This window comes from Podarcis vaucheri (assembly GCF_965113315.1).
Source record: "Podarcis vaucheri genome assembly, chromosome: 15".
Classification (NCBI taxonomy): domain Eukaryota; kingdom Metazoa; phylum Chordata; class Lepidosauria; order Squamata; family Lacertidae; genus Podarcis; species Podarcis vaucheri.
In genome coordinates, this window is record NC_138753.1 from 37,557,857 (window position 1) to 37,577,242 (window position 19,386).

Consider the following 19,386-nt stretch of genomic DNA (forward strand, 5'->3'; position numbering starts at 1 on the left):
AGCTGTCTTTCAAAACCTGCACATCTCTTCATTTTGCGGTGCAGTTCCCCAACAAACAATACGGAAATGGGCAAAAAATGCAGATATTAGAGAAAGACATGTATAAAAATGCATGATATTTGGGGGAATTGCTTGCAAAAATATTGTATATTAGTATTTTAAAAAGCATGCAAAAATGTGTTTGTGAAGAGAAATTTGCACAAAATTTCCTTTTTCTGTTAAAACCCCAAATAAATCACTAGTTGCCGCTGAAGTGTTGAGAACTGAATTTAAGATTGGAAGTGGTACTTTTAATCCAGACTAACTAACATTTCAAAGGGATGCGGGTGGCGCTGTGGGTTAAACCACAGAGCCTAGGACTTGCTGATGGTCGGCGGTTCAAATCCCCGCGACGAGGTGAGCTCCCGTTGTTAGGTCCCAGCTCCTGCCAACCTAGCAGTTCGAAAGCATGTCAAAGTGCAAGTAGATAAATAGGTACCTCTCCAGCGGGAAGGTAAACGGCATTTCCGTGCGCTGCTCTGGTTCGCCAGAAGCTGGCCACATGACCCAGAAGCTTTACGCCGTCTCCCTCGGCCAATAAAGCGAGATGAGTGCCGCAACCCCAGAGTCGGCCATGACAGGACATAATGGTCAGGGGTTCCTTTACCTTACTTTACCTAACTAACATTTCATCTTGTGAGATCCATCTTTAAGCATCTTTTTTTGGCTCAGTCCTCTGGGGAAGGAACTTCACTTACCTCCCATTTGCCCTGGAGCTTTTTCTTTTTCAGGTGGACGTTCCAGTGCTCAGAATTCGCTTCTGCACAGTGTGGTATTGTCAAGGCAAATGGGGTGGAGACAGTCACATCCGGAGGGCCGCAAGTTACTTGTGGTCCGAGGAGGACTTCGCTGCCTTCCGGTTGCAAGCTTTGCATAGAGAGAGACAGAAATGTTACAAAGGAAATCAAATAATAAGCCTTTCTTCCAAGAGTAAAAGCAGAACATTTGTCCATCTCCTTTATTGCTTTGATGACATTTATACTTGTTTAATGGTAACAACTAAATATTTAAAAAAATCTCTGAGAAAATCACAGGGAGAAAAACAATGGAGGCGAGGGGAATGAACTATATTCATTTGCAAATTTAATACAAGTCAGAGATCCACCAGGACCTGCTATTTCACTCAATAGTGCCCTAAGGTAATTTTAGACTCTGGACATAATGGTCTTACAGGGCCTTCCTTTATTAGGTAATGTATATTTCATTTGCTCCACAATGTGGCAAGCCATCACTGCTACATTTCGTGTTGTTAGTGGTGGATTTCCTCTTGCACATTCTGCTGAATGGGATCCGTGAAATCTGCCCCAAGTTCTGAGCTGATGACACCCGAGTTTTTACTTGTCATTGTTTCCCTGTATCAAATCTCAAGTGCTTCCCTTGCTATCAGTAGAAATCAAGATTGCCTTTACTGTCATGCTAGCTGCTCCCTTATCTTTGATTCACAGAATGCTACGAACAATATACTATTTTATAGCTGTGGGGGAAAAAAACTAATTATGGCTTTTGGATATATCCTAACATAAATACTCCCAGCCAATTTTGCTTTAAAAACAAAAAAACAAAACATTTCTGATCTGCTCCTGAACAACCTTAATTGTGTAACTGAGAAATCACTAATATGAAATTACAAAATGTTCAATAAGAACACTCATTCTGTCTTTTGGGCCTGAATTTATCACCATTCCATACAAACTCATTTCCCCCTTGCATGCTGTTGTATATATTGGGGGGGGGGAGAGACACCCTCAAAATTGCAGGAACACACATACAACAAACAAACAATTATAGCAAGTGCATCTTTCTTGGGATCTCCTCGCTCATATATTGCAGGCTTGCTTTGACCCAAGCCAGATCTGGATTAAGGTTTCAGAGAGCTAGTCTGCAGACCTGGAAGTATGAGGACTGATTATAATAATTTGGAGGAGGTGCTCTATACATGCTCAGAAGAACTTGCATCTACTCTCAACTCCAGCCCAGCAGCCGCTGAATATAACAAGGAAACAGACAAAGCCAGCCTCAGGTAATGACATGCTAGCAGAAATTAAAACACTAGGTTCTGTAATGAGATGCTAAGGTTTATTACCAGCAAGTTTTTGCTCCAGATGAACACAGATCTAGAGGGAGCGTGTGGGGGGGGGGGTTATGCCAGGCAATAGCTGGTGCCCAGTCTGTTCACTTCACAATGCATCACACACCCATAATGAACATTTGTCACTTCCCACATGGAGCTACAGTGAAGGGATGCTGTCAGGATCACAAGGACCAAATGAGCAGGATCTGACAACCTGCTCTCATTCCAAAACAACTGCATGAAATCTGGAGCCAGGCTGCTTTAACACTGCAAGAAACATGCCAGCCTGACTGGAAACAGAGGTGCAGGAGGAAGAGGCAGGAACACCCTGCAGAAAACACTGAGGCACTCAGGGCTCCTAAGAATGAGCTGTGACTTGCTGTAAAATATGAGGTTTGTGGTTTTGGTTAAAAATATGCTAAAACAAACACAGTCCAAAGTTATCAAGAGTTCAAAGTGAGCTTCAGTGGTGTGTGAAATATCAGGCAGCATGCTCAGTCAGTATCAGGAGTTCAAGGCTCACGTTGGGCAAAAGATTCCTGCATTCCATGGGTTGGAATAGATGATTTGTGATTCTATGATTCTATGCTCACATAAACCTCTCCATTCTGAAGGAAATCAGCCCTGAGTGCTCACTGGAAGGACAGATCATGAAGCTGAGGCTCCAATACTTTGTCCACCTCATGAGAAGAGAAGACTCCCTGGGAAAGACCCTGATGTTGGGAAAGATGGAGGGCACAAGGAGAAGGGGACGACAGAGGACGAGATGGTTGGACAGTGTTCTCGAAGCTACCAACATGAGTTTGACCAAACTGCTAGAGGCAGTGGAAGACAGGAGTGCCTGGCGTGCTCTGGTCCAGGGGGTCACGAAGAGTTGGACACGACTAAATGACTAAACAGCAACAAATGCTCACATATTTACGTGCATGTGCATGACAATATCCACCATCCAACACTAACAGATTTAACCTGGAGAGGAAGATGTGGAGTAACAGGCAGAAGTCTTAAAGAACAGCCAGGACTCAGCTATACAGCTGCAAATTAAACATTTTAAATGTGTTGTGAAGTGCAATATAGAAATGTGATACTAGATGGCAACAATGGGCTATGCAAAATTCAATGTATTTTTCAAAACCTTTTTAAAGCATTTTTACAGCATTTTTTAATGTGTGTGTAGGTTGCACTCCAGTCTAGCAATATACACTAGCAATCTTTTTTAAACCAGGCTTTCCCAAAGGTAAAAACAGCAGATACGGTTACCAGAAAATAGGGAGTATCCTTGATAAAATGGGGGACGGTGAGACATATGCTTTAGGGTTACATGGGCGGCTGTTTGTGACAAAGTCTGCCATGACAATGTAAACAGCAGAAAATTAATTCAGAGACGTTGCTAGGAAGGCTGTTGAATCTGAAGCTCGTGAAGCTGTCTTGTTTTTCTGCCTTGCAATCACAAACACATCCATAACCTCTTGGCCTTTTGTGGGAGGAACAGATTTTCAAGTGCTTGCAGGACTGAGCTGTAAACAAGCTGCAAAGGCAGGGACACTCTAAACCCTGCATTTCTTGTGGCAAAGTTTGATGCTGGTCCAGCGACGCCCTGGGAACTATGGATAAATTCATGGGGGAGAGGGCTATTGGTTGCTACTAGCCACAATGGCCATACTCTGGAGGCAGCATGTCTTCTGAACATCAGGAGAGCACAGGACAGGGGAGCACTTTTGTGCTTGAATCCTGCTAGCTGGTTTCTCACATGCATCTGTTGGCCTTTGAGAACAGGTTGCTAGACGAGATGGGCTATTAGCCTGATCAGCAGGCTTTTCTAATGTTCTGCTGTGGTAAATTCCCATGACAGCACTGGGGAGTCTGCTTGAGGTCCTGGCTCATCCACACACACAACCCCCAGTTCATTACATTTTACTAGGGCCAGGTTTATGTTTGCTGTCTCCTGCAGAAAAAAGCCAATAGCAGTGTTGTTGCACTTCCCATCGGAGCTTGCTCGAGAATTTCCTTGCTCAATCCCTTGCTAGTGGGGACAAGGAAAAAGACCTGTTCCATACTGGTCCCTGGATTATGGAACCATCTCCCCCGAGTGCTACACTAATGGAACCCAATTACCATATTTTTCACTCTATAAGACGCTCCAGACCACAAGATGCACCTAGTTTTTGGAGGGGGAAAACAAGAAAAAAAAAATTCTGAATCTTAGAAGCCAGGACAGCAAGAGGGATCGCTGCGCAGTGAAAGCAGCAATCCCTCTTGCTGTTCTGGCTTCTGGGATAGCTGTGCAGCCTGTATTCGCTCCATAAGATGCACACACATTTCCCCTTACTTTTTAGGAGGGAAAAAGTGAGTCTTATAGAGCACAAAATACGGTAAGCTTGCCAGGGCTTTGCAGTGACGTCAAGGCAGGTTTTTCTCTGTTGGCGCTGCCATAATGGAATGCACTCCCCAAGGAAAGGTGAAAAACTGCAACCAGATAGGCATTTCCGTAAGCTTTTGAAGACAAAGCTGTTTATGCCGGCATTCTCTTGAGCTTTCCCATTTCAATGGGATTATTCTGCTAGCAGTATACAAATTAATAATGCTTTCTCCATGACCTGCAGCCCTATTCATGCATTTGGTTATGCTCCGATGGCGAATGCATGAGAGGGACAATGGGATTGTGTCTGCTAGCCATGCCCCCTGCATTTGCTGGTCATGCTGGCAAGTGACGCTGTGTTCAGTGTCAGTCTCACATAGACATACACATAGGACTCTCTAAATGGCCAGGGTTCCCAACCACATGAAGTAAAGGGTGCACATGTAGAGCCTGTTAGTAAATTCACTTAAATAACGAAGATTGCGTCTAGAGAGAAAAGAAATCCTGATAATACTTTACTGAGGAATTGGGGGGGGGACACACCAGTGTATAATTTGAGAAGAAAGAAACAGAGTTTTTTACTGTCTTAGTTCAGGCCCTGTAAAGGGCAGGGAGACATTCAACCAAACACAAAGAGGCAAAATTCCATTAGAACTACACAGCCAATCAGAGCATGAGCTACCTCTGTAAACATCACGGCACTGCTTGATTGATAAGCAACATCTCCACCCAGCCCTAGGCTAATTGATTTCAACACTAACAGAATTAACCCTTAAATTACAAAAGGGGGTGGGGAATTTGTGGATATTGTTGGATTATAATTCCCATCAGCCTCGGCTTACATGGTCAGAGATGGTAGGAGCTTTAGTCCAACAACATCTGGAGAGCCATAGGTTCCCTATCCCTAAATTAGAAAGGCATCAGAAGCAAATAAGAGTCCCTCTAGAAGCCAGCCAACATAGGAAACTGCTTTCTGCCAGTTTATTTGTCCATCTAGTCTGGTATTATCTATTGTAACAACTGCATATTTCCAGAAAGCAAATTTCTACTCTACTTATCTCATTCACATCAGGCATGCAAAAAAACAGAGCTGGCCTCCTGCATCAAAAATACGTTGCTGACAAACAAATGGAAAAGTTACTGTGTGAGCGCAGAGAGGGGGAAACTTAAGGCAATTCGTATCCCACTGCGAGAGCAAAATACAGGTTAAGCTTTAAAAGCCACTGCATTAGTCCCCTCCCAGGGACTATGATTCCAGAGTTTTAGTCATGCACTTGTAGTGATGATTCCCAATAGAAAATAATCTGACTTCTCATGCATTGAGATAGAAGAAAGATGAAAACAACAGAGCAATGCAGAAGGGACAGAATATAGTTCCTGAGCGATTCCTCAAGCAATAGGGTTCCTGAGACAGCAATACGTTCCTGAGGCAGTTTCCTTGTGCAGCCACAACTGCAAAGAATAAGTGCTTCTCCAGTTATCTAGTTTTTCGGTATATATGCTGAGCATGGGGGAGCAGAATAGCGGTATTCATCTGCAAAGCATCTGTAGCACAAGCAACCTCTTTGCAGTTGGTTCCCCACCTTGCTCTTTCTTGAAAACCAGCTGCAATTCTCTCTCCCTCGCTAGGCAAACTGTTTCTTCCCAGACACCACTCAAACTGGAGAAGGGTGCCCTGGACTCAGTAAACATCAGTGATCAATGCTTATATAACAGACAGCGTCTCTTACCAATCAGTAGCCACTGAGGAAGCATATTTTACTATCACCTAAGTAAAAGCCCAGCAAAAACATAGGAAGTTGACTTATCAACTTAGGACTCGGCTACATTAGTAAATAAATAAATAAATAAATAGCGTTTTGAATGTGTTAAAAAAAATCTATGTGATTTCCCATAGCATTTTTTCTTTTGTTATACAGTGGTACCTCGGGTTACAAATGCTTCAGGTTACAAACACTTCAGGTTACAGACTCCGCTATCCCGGAAGTAGTACCTCGGGTTGAGAACTTTACCTCAGGATGAGAACAGAAATCGCGCGGCGGCAGCAGGAGACCCCATTAGCTAAACTGGTACTTCAGATCTCCGGAATGAATTAAGTTCTTAACCAGAGGTACCACTGTAACAATTTAATTTCTGACTTATTTATAGAGGGTTTTTTCCTGTGTGTAGATCCACCCTTAGACTGTATACTGTCTAGCTGAGTATTGTCTACATTGACCAGCAGCGTTCCAGGAGTCCAGCCAGAGTTGTCCCCCAACCCTATTGGGAGATGTGGTGGATTGGACCAGGGGCCTTCTGCAAGCAAAGCAGCTGCTCTACCCCTTTGCTACAGCCTTTCCAGGAAGAGGGTCTTCTCAGTGGTGGCGCCCGCCCTGGGGGATGCCCTCCCATCAGATGTCTAGGAAATAAACAACTATCTGACTTTTAGAAGACATATGAAGGTATTCCCTGTTTAGGGAAATTTTTAATGTTTGAAGTTTTATGTTGTTTTTAATATTCTGTTGGGAGCCTCAGCCAGATGGGCGGGGTATAAATAATAAAATTATTATTATTAATTATTTCCCCATCACCACATCATCATTAATGTCCAGAAAACAACATCCCTTGAAAAGAGAGAGGGCTTGTCCATTGCAACAAATTGGTGGGGCAACCTGTAAAGGTAAAGGTAAAGGGACCCCTGACCATTAGGTCCAGTCGTGACAGACTCTGGGGTTGCGGTGCTCATCTCACTTTATTGGCTGAGGGAGCCGGCGTACAGCTTCCGGGTCATGTGGCCAGCATGACTAAGCCACTTCTGGTGAACCAGGGCAGCGCACAGAAACACCGTTTACCTTCCCGCTGGAGCGGTACCTATTTATCTACTTGCACTTTGAAGTGCTTTTGAACTGCTAGGTTGGCAGGAGCAGGGACCGAACAACGGGAGCTCACCCCGTCGCAGGGATTCAAACTGCCGACCTTCTGATCGGCACATCCTAGGCTCTGTCATTTAACCCACAGCACCACCCGCGTCCATTTCAGGGCAACCTGTAGCTGCACCTTATTCCTGAGGAGATATGGCTGAATTGGTCACAACAGGGAAAATGAATGAACTGCTGCGTGGATGCAGCAGAGATGACTCAGGATTCTTCCATTATGAATGCCCTGCTGTTCTACGACACTGAATGCCCCACCACTGAGCCTCATTGGATGACCCCGGGTGTTACTGTTATGAGAGAGGGAGAAATATATTGTTTCTTTCTGCTCTCCCCACACCATGCATTCATTTCCCCTCACGAAGGAGCAGCTCCACAAATGATGTGTGCGCGTATCCATGGGTGACAGGAAACAGCTTTAGCCTATTATATCAAAGATATTCTAATAATCACCCATGAAATGTGTTATAAAGCACAGTCCTGTTCGTTGCCAGCTACAGAACTGCACGACTGAATAAGCAAATAGCCCTCGGTATTGCGGACTGGGATTTTGACGGCTGGATTTCGGTGGCTTCAAAGCCGAGCAGTGGTCATCAAACATCTCCTTCCAACGTGCCCTCACCGCTCAAAACTGACGGCTCTGGCTATCTGCCGAGATTATGATGAAACATGGAAAGGGGCTGTCTGCCACCATGCTTAGCTTTGGAGAAACAGTGGGTCAGGTTGTAAACACCACAGCTGAAGCCGACCCCTCTAACAGAGGGAGAGGGAAATTCAGGCGTGGGGTGGGCAGGCAGAACATGCCCCCTCCAGGCCACTATGTCTAGCCCTTCCCAAGCCACACATCCTCTGGAGCAGGGGTCAGCAAACTTTTTCAGCAGGGGGCTGGTCTGCTGTCCCTCAGACCGTGCGGGGAGCTGGACTATACAGTGGTGCCCCGCAAGATGAATGCCTCGCAAGACGGAAAACCCGCTAGACGAAAGGGTTTTCCGTTTTGGAGGTGCTTCGCAAAACGAATTTCCTATGGGCTTGCTTCGCAAGACGAAAATGTCTTGCGAGTTCCTGCGGGGTTCCCCCCCTTTTTCCCAAGCCGCTAAGCCGCTTATCAGCTGATCCCCTAAGCCGCTTAACAGGTGATCCGCTAAGCCGCTTATCAGCTGATCCGCCAAGCCGCTTAACAGCTGATCCGCTAAGCCGCTAAGCCGCTTAACAGCCGATCCGCTAAGCTGCTTATCAGCTGATCCGCTAAGCCGCTTAACAGCTGATCCGCTAAGCCACTTATCAGCTTATCCGCTAAGCTGCTTATCAGCTGATCCGCTAAGCCCCCTAAGCCGCTAATAGCGCTAATCCGCAAAGCCGCTAATGGGCTTGCTTCGCAAAACGAAAAAACCGCAAGACGAAGAGACTCGCGGAACGGATTCTTTTCGTCTTGCGAGGCACCACTGTATTTTGAAGAAGAAAGAAAATGAATGAATTCCTACGCCTCACAAATAACCCAGAGATGAATTTTAAATAAAAGGACACATTCTACTCATGTAAAAACACGCTGATTCCCAGACTGTATGCGGGCCGGATTGAGAAGGCGATTGGGCCGGATCTGGGCCCCGGGCCTTTTATTGCCTCCGCATCCTCTGGAGCCACCCTGACCAGACCTGCTTTGCCCCCTCCTCAAGTCTAATTTCCTGGCTGGGATGTGTCCTTTTACTCTGATGTTCCTTCTTGTTTGCCTGAGTGGAGGGTGGAAACGAGTTTACTGTACAAAAGTAAAATTCACTGCCCCCCCACCCGAAAAAGGCAGCACACACGCCACTGTTTTGTTTTGACTTGATTGGCCCATTGAATTCCATATGTTTACTAATGGTCCATGATTGTTCTCTGTGTTCACTCTGCTCTTTGGAGTGAGTGCTGCCTGCAATTGTCTTGGTAGATATTAACCGTACGTGTGAGGTGACCAATCATAGGTTTTTCTGAAGGGAGCTCTTTAATTGCTTTCAGAGAAAGCTTCTCCTCCCCCTGGTGAACATAACGCACAAATATACGGGAATTCTGGGAATTATTTAATGCCAAATGAGCTGAAATCGTCTAATTAGATGAACTCTCACACACAGCAAACAGCAAGCGCTCTCTCTCTCTCTAATAACCAGCATGGCACAAGGACTGCAAATGCAATTCAGTCATTGTTTATTAAATGAGGCAGGGAAGGAAAAACAACAACATTGTATAGTTGCAGGTATTTAACATTCCCCGGAGTGCAGAGTAAACAAATCACAAACCAGATCTAATCCTTTTGACTCCATCAAAATCAGAGGCTTGTTTTGTTTTCTGAGAAATGGAGGCAGGCTGGAGGGGGACATAGGAAACTGCCTTAAACTGAGGCAGATCCATTGGCCCAATTAGCTGAATACTGCCTGTTTTGACTGGTAGTCTCAAAGGTTTCAGACACGGTGTCTGCCAGGATTACCAGGGTTCCAACCTTCTGCATGCAAGTCAGATTCACCACCACCGAGTCTACACGGCCAACTGTGTAGCATATAATTAAAGAAGAAGAGAGAATCAGGCACAATGAGAGTGTTGGTGACAATGGCACTTGAACGCAGCTTGCAAATTAACTTCTGGTTTTGAACAACGTTCCATTTTGTACATGTGCAGCCACTGAATCAGTGTGGTGCGCTTTCCATCAATGTACAGATTTTTGTGCATGTTCTTAGTTGGAGAACTTCATCGCAAAATTCAGAGAAGTGTAAATCCTGAAGGATAGCTGCTTCAGTTTGCATATTGTTATGGAAGTGCTAATTAGGTAGTTTCTCATTAAAATGCAAGCGGAATCAAATGTCTTCCCCACCCCTACAATTTCAAGGTACTCTCTCTCTCTCTCTCTCTCTCTCTGTGTGTGTGTTTCTGACTTCCATTTCTTTTGTTCTACAAATAATCTTGCCAGTGGCCTGTACTCTACAAACTGTCATGGATGCTCATGTTTCCTGAAAATGCCATGATGCCCTTAGCTGTGCTTCCCACAATTAAAGGAAGGTGCGGATACTGCCTGATAGCTCTTAATTCAGGTTTTTAAAGTGTTTTACTTGCGTGTTCAGACAAAGTAACCTCCCTCCTAAATAACCCTAAATAATTTCACACAAGACTCAAATTTTGGTTTTGGTTTTTGGCAGAATTTAGGCCACAACTTTATTGATTACAGAAAGTGACTGGTTGCATAGGCTCTGGTTCGACGAGCTCCCTGCACCCTTGCAGGTAGCGCTGACCCAGGGTTCCATCAAAGGTGAGCCAAGGGTGAACACTTGGATAAGCAGAAAGCCGGGAACAGGCTATCTCCGCCACCCAAATGTCCCCCTGGACTCAGGCACAGGCACAAGCCCCTCTCAGGGGTTGACAAAACCATCAAGTCCCTGGATTCCTTTAATGGAATGCCCTTCTCATAGGGATGGCGAGAGCGTTCTCCTATCCCTATCACCTGAACCACAGCCTATCCGTAACCTTACAAGTTGTGACGATTTGCAGCATGGCAGGCAAACCCAAATGGCAAAAGCCAATCAGCCAAGCGGTGAAAATTCCTGCCGTGCCCCTGTCCCAACGACAGACGACACACAACGGCATAGCAAGGTCAAGCGCAAAATGCCTTAAAAGTAGGGAGAGGTGGGAAGGTGTTCTCAATGCATGCACTGAAAGAGGAAGCTCTGGGTCACGTGCATGGGCATAAATAAGTCCCTCGAACTGTTTAGACTGCGTCCCATTAGCCAGCTTCAAGGGACCTACCAAGTGGGTGTTGTGGCTGTCCAAGCGTACCCACCCACAACACAGGCTGTCGGTTGTCCAGGTCTCAACGCAATATGTGCCCTCTTTAAGGGAGGACCCGATTTATAAAGAAAACAGCATGAGAAAACTGTTCTTAAGGAGGAAGGAAGGACCTCATGTAAAAACAAAATCCATGACTGCTCCAATTTCAGTTATTCTGCAGCTAACCTCCCTGCTTTCCCATAATTCAATTATGGGAAGATGCCATAAGGTAACTGAAGGCAGCCCTGTTTAGGGAAGCTTTTAATGTTTGATGTATCACAGTATTTTAATATTCTTTTGGAAGCCGCCCAGAGTGGCTGGGGAAACCCAGCCAGATGGGTGGGGTATAAATAAATTATTATTATTATTATTATTATTATTATTATTATTATTATTATTATTATTATTATTAACTCCTCCCATGTGGTTATCCCCCTCCCCCAAATGAGGGTGCACAGGCAGCCAGGGAGGCTGCAGAGTGCTGGATAAATGTTTATTGGAAATAAACACACACACAACACTACCTACAGACACATTGCAACAAGAAAGTAAGCTCAACCACATGCACACTAAATTTATAAATGCATTCTAAAGTGCCCCCATTGCAGGGGAAAGAAACTGAAAGAAAGGAGAAATTGGAGGTCAGGTTTCTGCAACTCCACCTTGTTAACAGTCACTTTAACCATTTGGCCTGTAAATAATTATCTATTCTTTATGCATCTCATTTCCCTCTGATCTCAGTCCTCTTCTTATCCAGCCCTCTGTTCCACCCTCAGAGTTTGCCAATTTAGGATTGCCCTTTATACATTTTGTGGACTCTAGTAAATAAATGTGGACCTCTTTAATGTGTCACAAGTCTCTTCACCATTTTTGCTGCAACAGAATGCAGCCACTCCTCTACAAATCCATTTGGACACCCACCAGCACAGGAGACTATGCTTGAAAGGAAAACAAAATGACAACAACCATCACGTTTTGGAACTTGATGGGAACCCTGGAAAGGAACTGAAAGTAGGAGCAAAAAACAACAGGTTAGTCAAAAAAATATTTTAAAAAATATTCCAATGCATTTCAGACCTTGCTGGTCCCTTTTCTAGGGAAATTCAGAGAAATGAAGAATGTTGCATCTTTAAATTTGAGGAAAATTTACATATAAATGTCAAGTCTTTATTCTGCTGAAGAAGGACCAGCAGGGTCTGATGTGCATTGTAATAACAAACATCCCTTTTGTCTACCCCACTTCACAGCTTGCATTTTCTTTGCTGCTTTGTTTTTCTATCTTTCTTAAACCTCACCTTCTTGCAGGGCTTATCAACTTCAGAGCATGTAAACAAACTCAAGGTCAGGTGCTAATCCAAGATAATGGTCTCATCTGAAGCACCTCTGCGACCTTAGGTAATGGCTTCAAAATGCTCTGAAACAGGAAGCAAGCATTGCCTGGGAGTCAGCCACAGTGACAAATGCCTCACAGTTTCTTGGGCAATGATGACAGAGTGTGGACACTCACTTGATAATTATTCTTATTTTATGCTGTGAAAAATCATTGCTTTTTTGGACTAAAGCAGAAACACAACACTTCAATGAAATTCAAACCAAAGACAATGGTTGTTGCTGTTGAAAAGCCCTAAAGCATTAATCTCCCCACTCACAGCTTCTGATACTCAAATCATTCTCTTTTTCTACTTTAGTCCTTCGATCCTGCACAAACTCTCCCACCCTCCCTCCTGTCTGGCCACATGGTTTTGACCCTTTCTGCTTGAACCAGAACAAATTAGGAACTTTAAAATCATGGATGAGAATAGCTGTTTGGATAGTTGTGCAGCTTGCCTGTTTTTCATTACAGGTAGTTTCCATGTCCAAAGCACAACTTAAAAAAATCTACCCCCTACAGAACTAAAATAATAAAATAAAATAAAATAAAATAAAATAAAATAAAATAAAATAAAATAAAATAATAAAATAAAATACAACTATACAAGGGAATGCATGTATTTGTTTCCCAGTGCAGCTTTCTTTCCAGTCTTAGCCTTGGACAAACCCCCATCCCACTCCAAATGGTTTGCTGTTCTCCATGTACAGTGGTGCCTCGCAAGATGAAAAGAATCCGTTCTGTGATTGTCTTCGTCTAGCGGTTTTTTTGTCTTGCGAAGCAAGCCCATTGACGGATTAGAGGATTAGCGCTATTAGCGGCTATTAGCGGCTTATCAGCTTATCAGATCAGCTGATAAGCGGCTTAGCGGCTTAGAAAAAGGGGGGGAATCCGCAGGAACTCGCAAGACATTTTCGTCTTGCAAAGCAAGCCCATAGGAGATTCGTTTTGCGAAGCACCTCCAAAACGGAAAACCCTTTCATCTAGCGAGTTTTCCGTCTTGCGAGGCATTCGTCTTGCAGGGCACCACTGTATTTGAATACACTGGTTGCTTATGCACTTATGTATCAAATTTATATTCTTTTTTTTTTTTTTGCTCAAAGAAGCTTCAGTGCATCCTAAATGGAGTTTTCCTATCAAAACTTCCCAACCACCCTATGACGTAGATCAGATGGCCTGCCTGCAACCTTCCCTGGGTTTGAATGGGGACCCCAAGTCCATCAGTTCATTATATTATACTCTTCTGCCTTGTTACTGCTAGCACTTTCTTGCAGTCCCTATAATTATGCACTGATGAAGGAACATCACTCAGAAGCAGCTCTGGGTTACATGCATAGCCCATTAGCAGCCCCAGAACTGTAAACAAATGCCAGGCTTGAGTGGGGTTAAACCACCTACCCATAGGCGCCGACTCCATGGGGCTTGAGGGGGCCCGAGCCCCCACAAAAATTCGTTTGGGGGGGCTCAGCCCCCCCAATAATCTCGGGCGCCCCTCCAGCAGAGCGCCACCGTTGCCTGTCGACGCTTGGCGCGTCCACGGCTTTTATAGGGCGCCGGGCGCGCACCAGCTCGATAACGGGCACCGGCGCGGCGGGGGGCGCCGAGCCGGGGGAGGGGGGCGGCTGGCCTGTCTCCTTAGCAACCCCATTGAGCAGCGCCGGCTCCCCCGGGAGGGCCATCCTCCCGCGCCGCCGATCGCCAACACCGCCGATGCTGTGGCTGCCCGAGCCCGAGCCAAAGCCCGAGCCGAAGCCCGAGCCCGAGCCCAAGCCCAAGCCCGTCAGTCAGAAAGGAAGGAAGGAAGGAAGGAGAGAGAAATGGGGAGGGAGACGAGGGAGGAAAATTGCGCGCAGGGTGAAGAAAGGAGAAGGGCGAACGAGACGAGCTTCCAACCCAAAAAAGGGCTGGAAGACTGGGAGGATGAAGGATCGGGAAAGAAAGCGACGCCTTCCCCGCCCGCGACGTCGCCCACTTGTCATTGGCAGCGCAGCGGGCGCCCAGAGGGGCTGGGCACTGGCGCAGGGCCGCTCTGCAGCCGCGGAGGACAGCTGCGTGGCTAGCAAGGTGCGCCGCGTAGAGCGCGGCCCTTGTGTGGCCCGGTGGCCACGCAAGCTCGGGCGGGGACCCCCATGCGAATCTAAGACGGGAGAAGAGGGCAGAGCAAAGGGGGTCCCTTCCCCAACCTCCGGCTCTGAGACTTCCCTGCGCCCCAGAAAAGCGAAAGGATTTTCTCTCTTTTTTATAAATATTTTATTAAGTTTTCAAATACAAAGTTAGAAACATACACTGAAGAAAAAAGTAAAAGAAAAAGAAAAAGAAGAAAAGAAAAAGAAGAAAAGAAAACCAACCATTCAACACATTTTTTATATAACTAACTGGACTTCCTCGCATCTCCCTTACCCTGCATTCTTTATAATAAAGATATCAGCAAATTATTACCTTGTTTCGTACCTTATTTTGTACTTTTCAAATACTATACCTCTAAATTTAACATACTTTTCATCAGTTACTTATATCTTAAATTAAACATAGTATTACCTTAGATTTTGACCTTTTCTTACTTAAAATATAATTTCCTGTTTCCCAAATCTAATTGCTGAAGCTATAGTTTCCGAATCGTGTAAATTTTTAACATTCATACAACTTATATTGTTTTTGTAAATAGTCCTTAATTTTTTCCCAGTCCTCTTCCGTTGTTTCTTCTCCCAAATCTCGGATCCTGCCAGTCATTTCAGCCAGTTCCATGTAGTCCATCAATTGCGTCTGCCACTCTTCCAGTGTGGGCAAATCTTGTGTCTTCCAATATTTTGCGATAAGTATTCTTGCTGCTGTAGTTGCATACATAAAGAAAGTTCTATCCTTCTTTAACCCTTTCTGGCCAACAATGCCCAAGAGGAAGGCCTCTGGTTTCTTGGGAAAGGTATACTTAAATACCTTTTTTAACTCATTATAGATCATTTCCCAGAAGGCCTTCACTTTTGGACAAGTCCACCGGAGGTGAAAGAATGTCCCTTCAGCCTCCTTACATTTCCAACATTTATTATCAGACAGGTGATATATTTTGCAAGCTTGACTGGGGTCATGTACCACCTATAAATCATTTTCATAATATTTTCCTTCAAGGCATTACATGCCGTGAATTTCATTCCGGTGGTCCACAACCTTTCCCAGTCCTCAAACATGATGTTATACCCAATATCCTGAGCCCATTTTATCATGGCTGATTTGACTGTCTCATCCTGAGTGATTTTCTCTTCAACCTGCCCTCCATCCTCTTGCGGAAAACTCTTTGCCTGCCCTGCCCGTATCTCGTTTTTGCTTTTTAATTCCACACACGCACCCTTCGGACTTCGTGGCAATCGGGCGCGCGGGTGCGTTTCCTAAGAGAGTGAGGACCCCCGCCTCCTCCCCACCTGCTCCCTCGCCAGCCAGCCAGCCAGCTGCGCGCCCTAGCCGGAGAGCCCCGGCCGTCCCCGTCGCGCAATCGGCTGGATCTCCCTTCAGCAGGCCGGGCTCACAACTCGGCCCAGGGACCCCCCAGCAGCGGATCTCCGGCCTAGCTGAAGAATCTGGCAACAAGCCCCCTCCTCCCCAATCGCTCTGCCGAAATACACTCCAAAACCCCCCAGATAGGCCGCCGGCCGCCAAGTCCCGTGGCGCCCTGAGCGAGGGTCTCTCCCCAACACCGCCACCTCGAACTGCGTTCTCCCGGCTACCCGAGTGAAGCAGCGGCAGGACCCCGGTATGGGTCCCCCCCAATATTTTTTATAAGTCGGCGCCCCTGCACCTGCCACAGTTTAAGCCCTGGTGCCAGGCGGAGAGTCAATGAGCAAACAGGCAGTGACATCTACTGCTGTTTCATTTCCACTGTTGCCTGAGCCAGAGTAAGAGGTGGGTGAAGAAGAAGAAGAAGAAGAAGAAGAAGAAGAAGAAGAAGAGAAAAATACTCATTTGTGGGTTCTTGACGGGAATGTTGGCCAATAGCAGGTGTCTGCTTATACCAACCATGACCAAAGTCCGTTTGGGGGGCTTAATCTGGCCCCTGTGGCAGTTTATTTCTTGGGGTCAAATCCCAGAAAAAGCTCAAGAAGTTCAGTCCTAAAAAAAGCTCAACTTTGGTCGGCCCTCACGCATGTTCACTTCATCAAATCTGGCCCTCTTAGAAAAAAAGTTTGGGCGCCCCTGGCTTATAGCAACCCTTGATGCTGTCCTTGTTTAGGCACTGCCCAGCCAACTCTCCCCTGCCTGCCTTCTCACTCATATCCAGTCCAGGGGGTGTCAGCTTCCTCCCCTTAGTCTCAGTGCTGCCCTTGTTGAACTCAGCTGGAGAGAGGATGGGTGCCAAAGTAGAATTAGTTGGCTCTTCCGATCATTGGCTTTGGCTCTGCCTACTGTTGGCTCATCTTAAAAAGCAGAGACATCACCTTGCCAACAAAGGTCCGTACAGTAAAAGCTATGGTTTTCCCAGTAGTGATGTATGGAAGTGAGAGCTGGACCATAAAGAAGGCTGATCGCCGAAGAATTGATGCTTTTGAATTATGGTGCTGGAGGAGACTCTTGAGAGTCCCATGGACTGCAAGAAGATCAAACCTATCCATTCTGAAGGAAATCAGCCCTGAGTGCTCACTGGAAGGACAGATCATGAAGCTGAGGCTCCAATACTTTGGCCACCTCATGAGAAGAGAAGACTCCCTGGTAAAGACCCTGATGTTGGGAAAGATGGAGGGCACAAGGAGAAGGGGACAGCAGAGGACGAGATGGTTGGATAGTGTTCTCGAAGCTACTAACATGAGTTTGACTAAACTGCGGGAGGCAGTGGAAGACAGAAGTGCCTGGCGTGCTCTGGTCCATGGGGTCACGAAGAGTCAGACATGACTAAATGACTAAACAACAACAACAACAACAACTGTTCGCTCTGCCCAACCAGTCCTTTGAGGACTCCTCGCAACGTGTTTTATGTGAGGGGGGGGGCTACAACTGCTTTGCTCCAGAGGAGGAACTGAAGCATACCTCTGCAGGCTGTAATCCTATCCATGTTAACGATCACTTAGAACAGTGAAAGAGATAACTGTTATAAAGCATGATGGAAATGCTTCACTGTTTCCATGGCTCAATTTCCAGTTATTATGGCATTTTGAGCAACAACAGGAAAGTGAGCAGTAAGCCCATAAAGACTTAAATCTCCTCTGGCTACGCGCTCGCAGCATTTTTGCCTTGGCACCTTCACTAGAGTATAATTAACAGGAACGGATATTTATGATAAATCATCTTAATAGGACTTGCTAGTTCTTCCAGAAGAACTGACAACACGGGAAGCAACGCCCACAAACAAAGGTTTAATTAGAGCACACAAAACTGCCTTGCAATACACAACCAGTCCAGTTCATCAGCCCTCTCTTTTCACTGAAAAAGGCTCACAGTATTCAGAGCTGTTAGCAAACACATACCATAGTTCTCTCCTGCTTAATCTTTGAATAAAGATTGGTGCCCAGTGCCATATTGAAACACACCTTCTTCGTCTTCTTTTGCATCTTGTATAAAGAAAGACAATGTATGAATTCTATTCCGTTTGGATGAGCTGAACAAATTACTGCCAATGAAGCTTGGAGCACTGAAGGCAAATCAAGCGCTAAGTTTAAAATGGCTTTAGCTCTAACTTTATTGTTAGAAATGTTCTGCTCAGTGCTACATTTAATGTAAGGAGATGCTTATGACCTAAGCCTTCCATTGTTCTTTTTATGATTACCACCACCCAGGTTTTCCCTGATGGATGATCCAACTATGTTTATGTATTAAGCTGATTAACTGATTTGTTATACGTTTTGTATTTGTTTTGATTAATGTAAGTTTATTGTTGTTTTTATGCTGTTCACCACCATGTTGGCCTTATGGACATTATTATTTTTTGGCAAACAATTTAATAAAATAAATAAGCAGTGGTGAATGTGCATTCCCCTGGCACTCTGCCATTGTCATCCTTTCCTCCTTCTGGCCGTCTGTCTGTAGTGGAAATCCTGTTTTACTTGTGCGGTTGCTCATGGGTTTTAGAACTTTGAATTGCCAGGATTCTAGAATCCACATGTTTCAGAGGGTGCTCTCCCTACCTTCCCATTCATGTGATGTGAACACCCGAGAGGGCTCTTTTTGCATATATATGGACTAAGCTGAAAGTTTTGCCCAGCCAAATTAGTACAGCTTTGAGGGGAACACCAAAACCCTCCTGAACGTTTGAGAGTGTATGACTTTTCAGTGCGGTGAGTTTACTAAGACTTGATGGTTACAAGATGATTAAAGCTTGGCGTTTCACCTACTTCCCTTTCTTCCTCTAAACTACCAAGATTATTTGGGGTGGCGAGGGTTGAACGTGTCTCAGGCAATACAAGATCACATAACATCATCGTGAGGTGTACATGAAAAGAAAGCTTTATACAGTGGTACCTCGGGTTAAGAACTTAATTCGTTCTGGAGGTCAGTTCTAAACCTGAAACTGTTCTTAACCTGAGGTACCACTTTAGCTAATGGGGCCTCTCGCTGCTGACCAATTTCTGTTCTTATCCTGAAGCAAAGTTCTTAACCCGAGGTACTATTTCTGGGTTAGTGGTAACCCGAGGTACCACTGTACTAAGCAGAATTGCTTGCAAAAATGTGTATATTGTGCAAAATTGCATACAAAAAATGTGTATATTTGAATAAATTTGCTCTGAAATGCTGGTTAATTACCATGAGAGCTTCTTTTTTAAAAATGCAGAATGATGTGGGAATGTGGTGAACTGAACCCTCCTGCTGACCCCTTGACCTAGAATATGAATGCCTCCTCCCAGGCTTTGTACCCCTGGCAGGAAGAAAT

General features: G+C 45.2%; 1 protein-coding gene across 3 annotated transcripts in view; it reads right to left on the bottom strand.

Moving 5' to 3' along the window:
* The window catches only part of UNC5D (unc-5 netrin receptor D), a 451,316-nt gene that overhangs the window by 45,054 nt on the left and 386,876 nt on the right, over nucleotides 1-19,386 (bottom strand). For all 3 annotated transcript variants that reach the window (XM_082200306.1, XM_082200305.1, XM_082200304.1), the window contains one exon: nucleotides 738-906. In XM_082200306.1, the coding sequence (XP_082056432.1) occupies nucleotides 738-906 (169 nt within the window). The remainder of the gene's footprint in view (nucleotides 1-737; nucleotides 907-19,386) is intronic.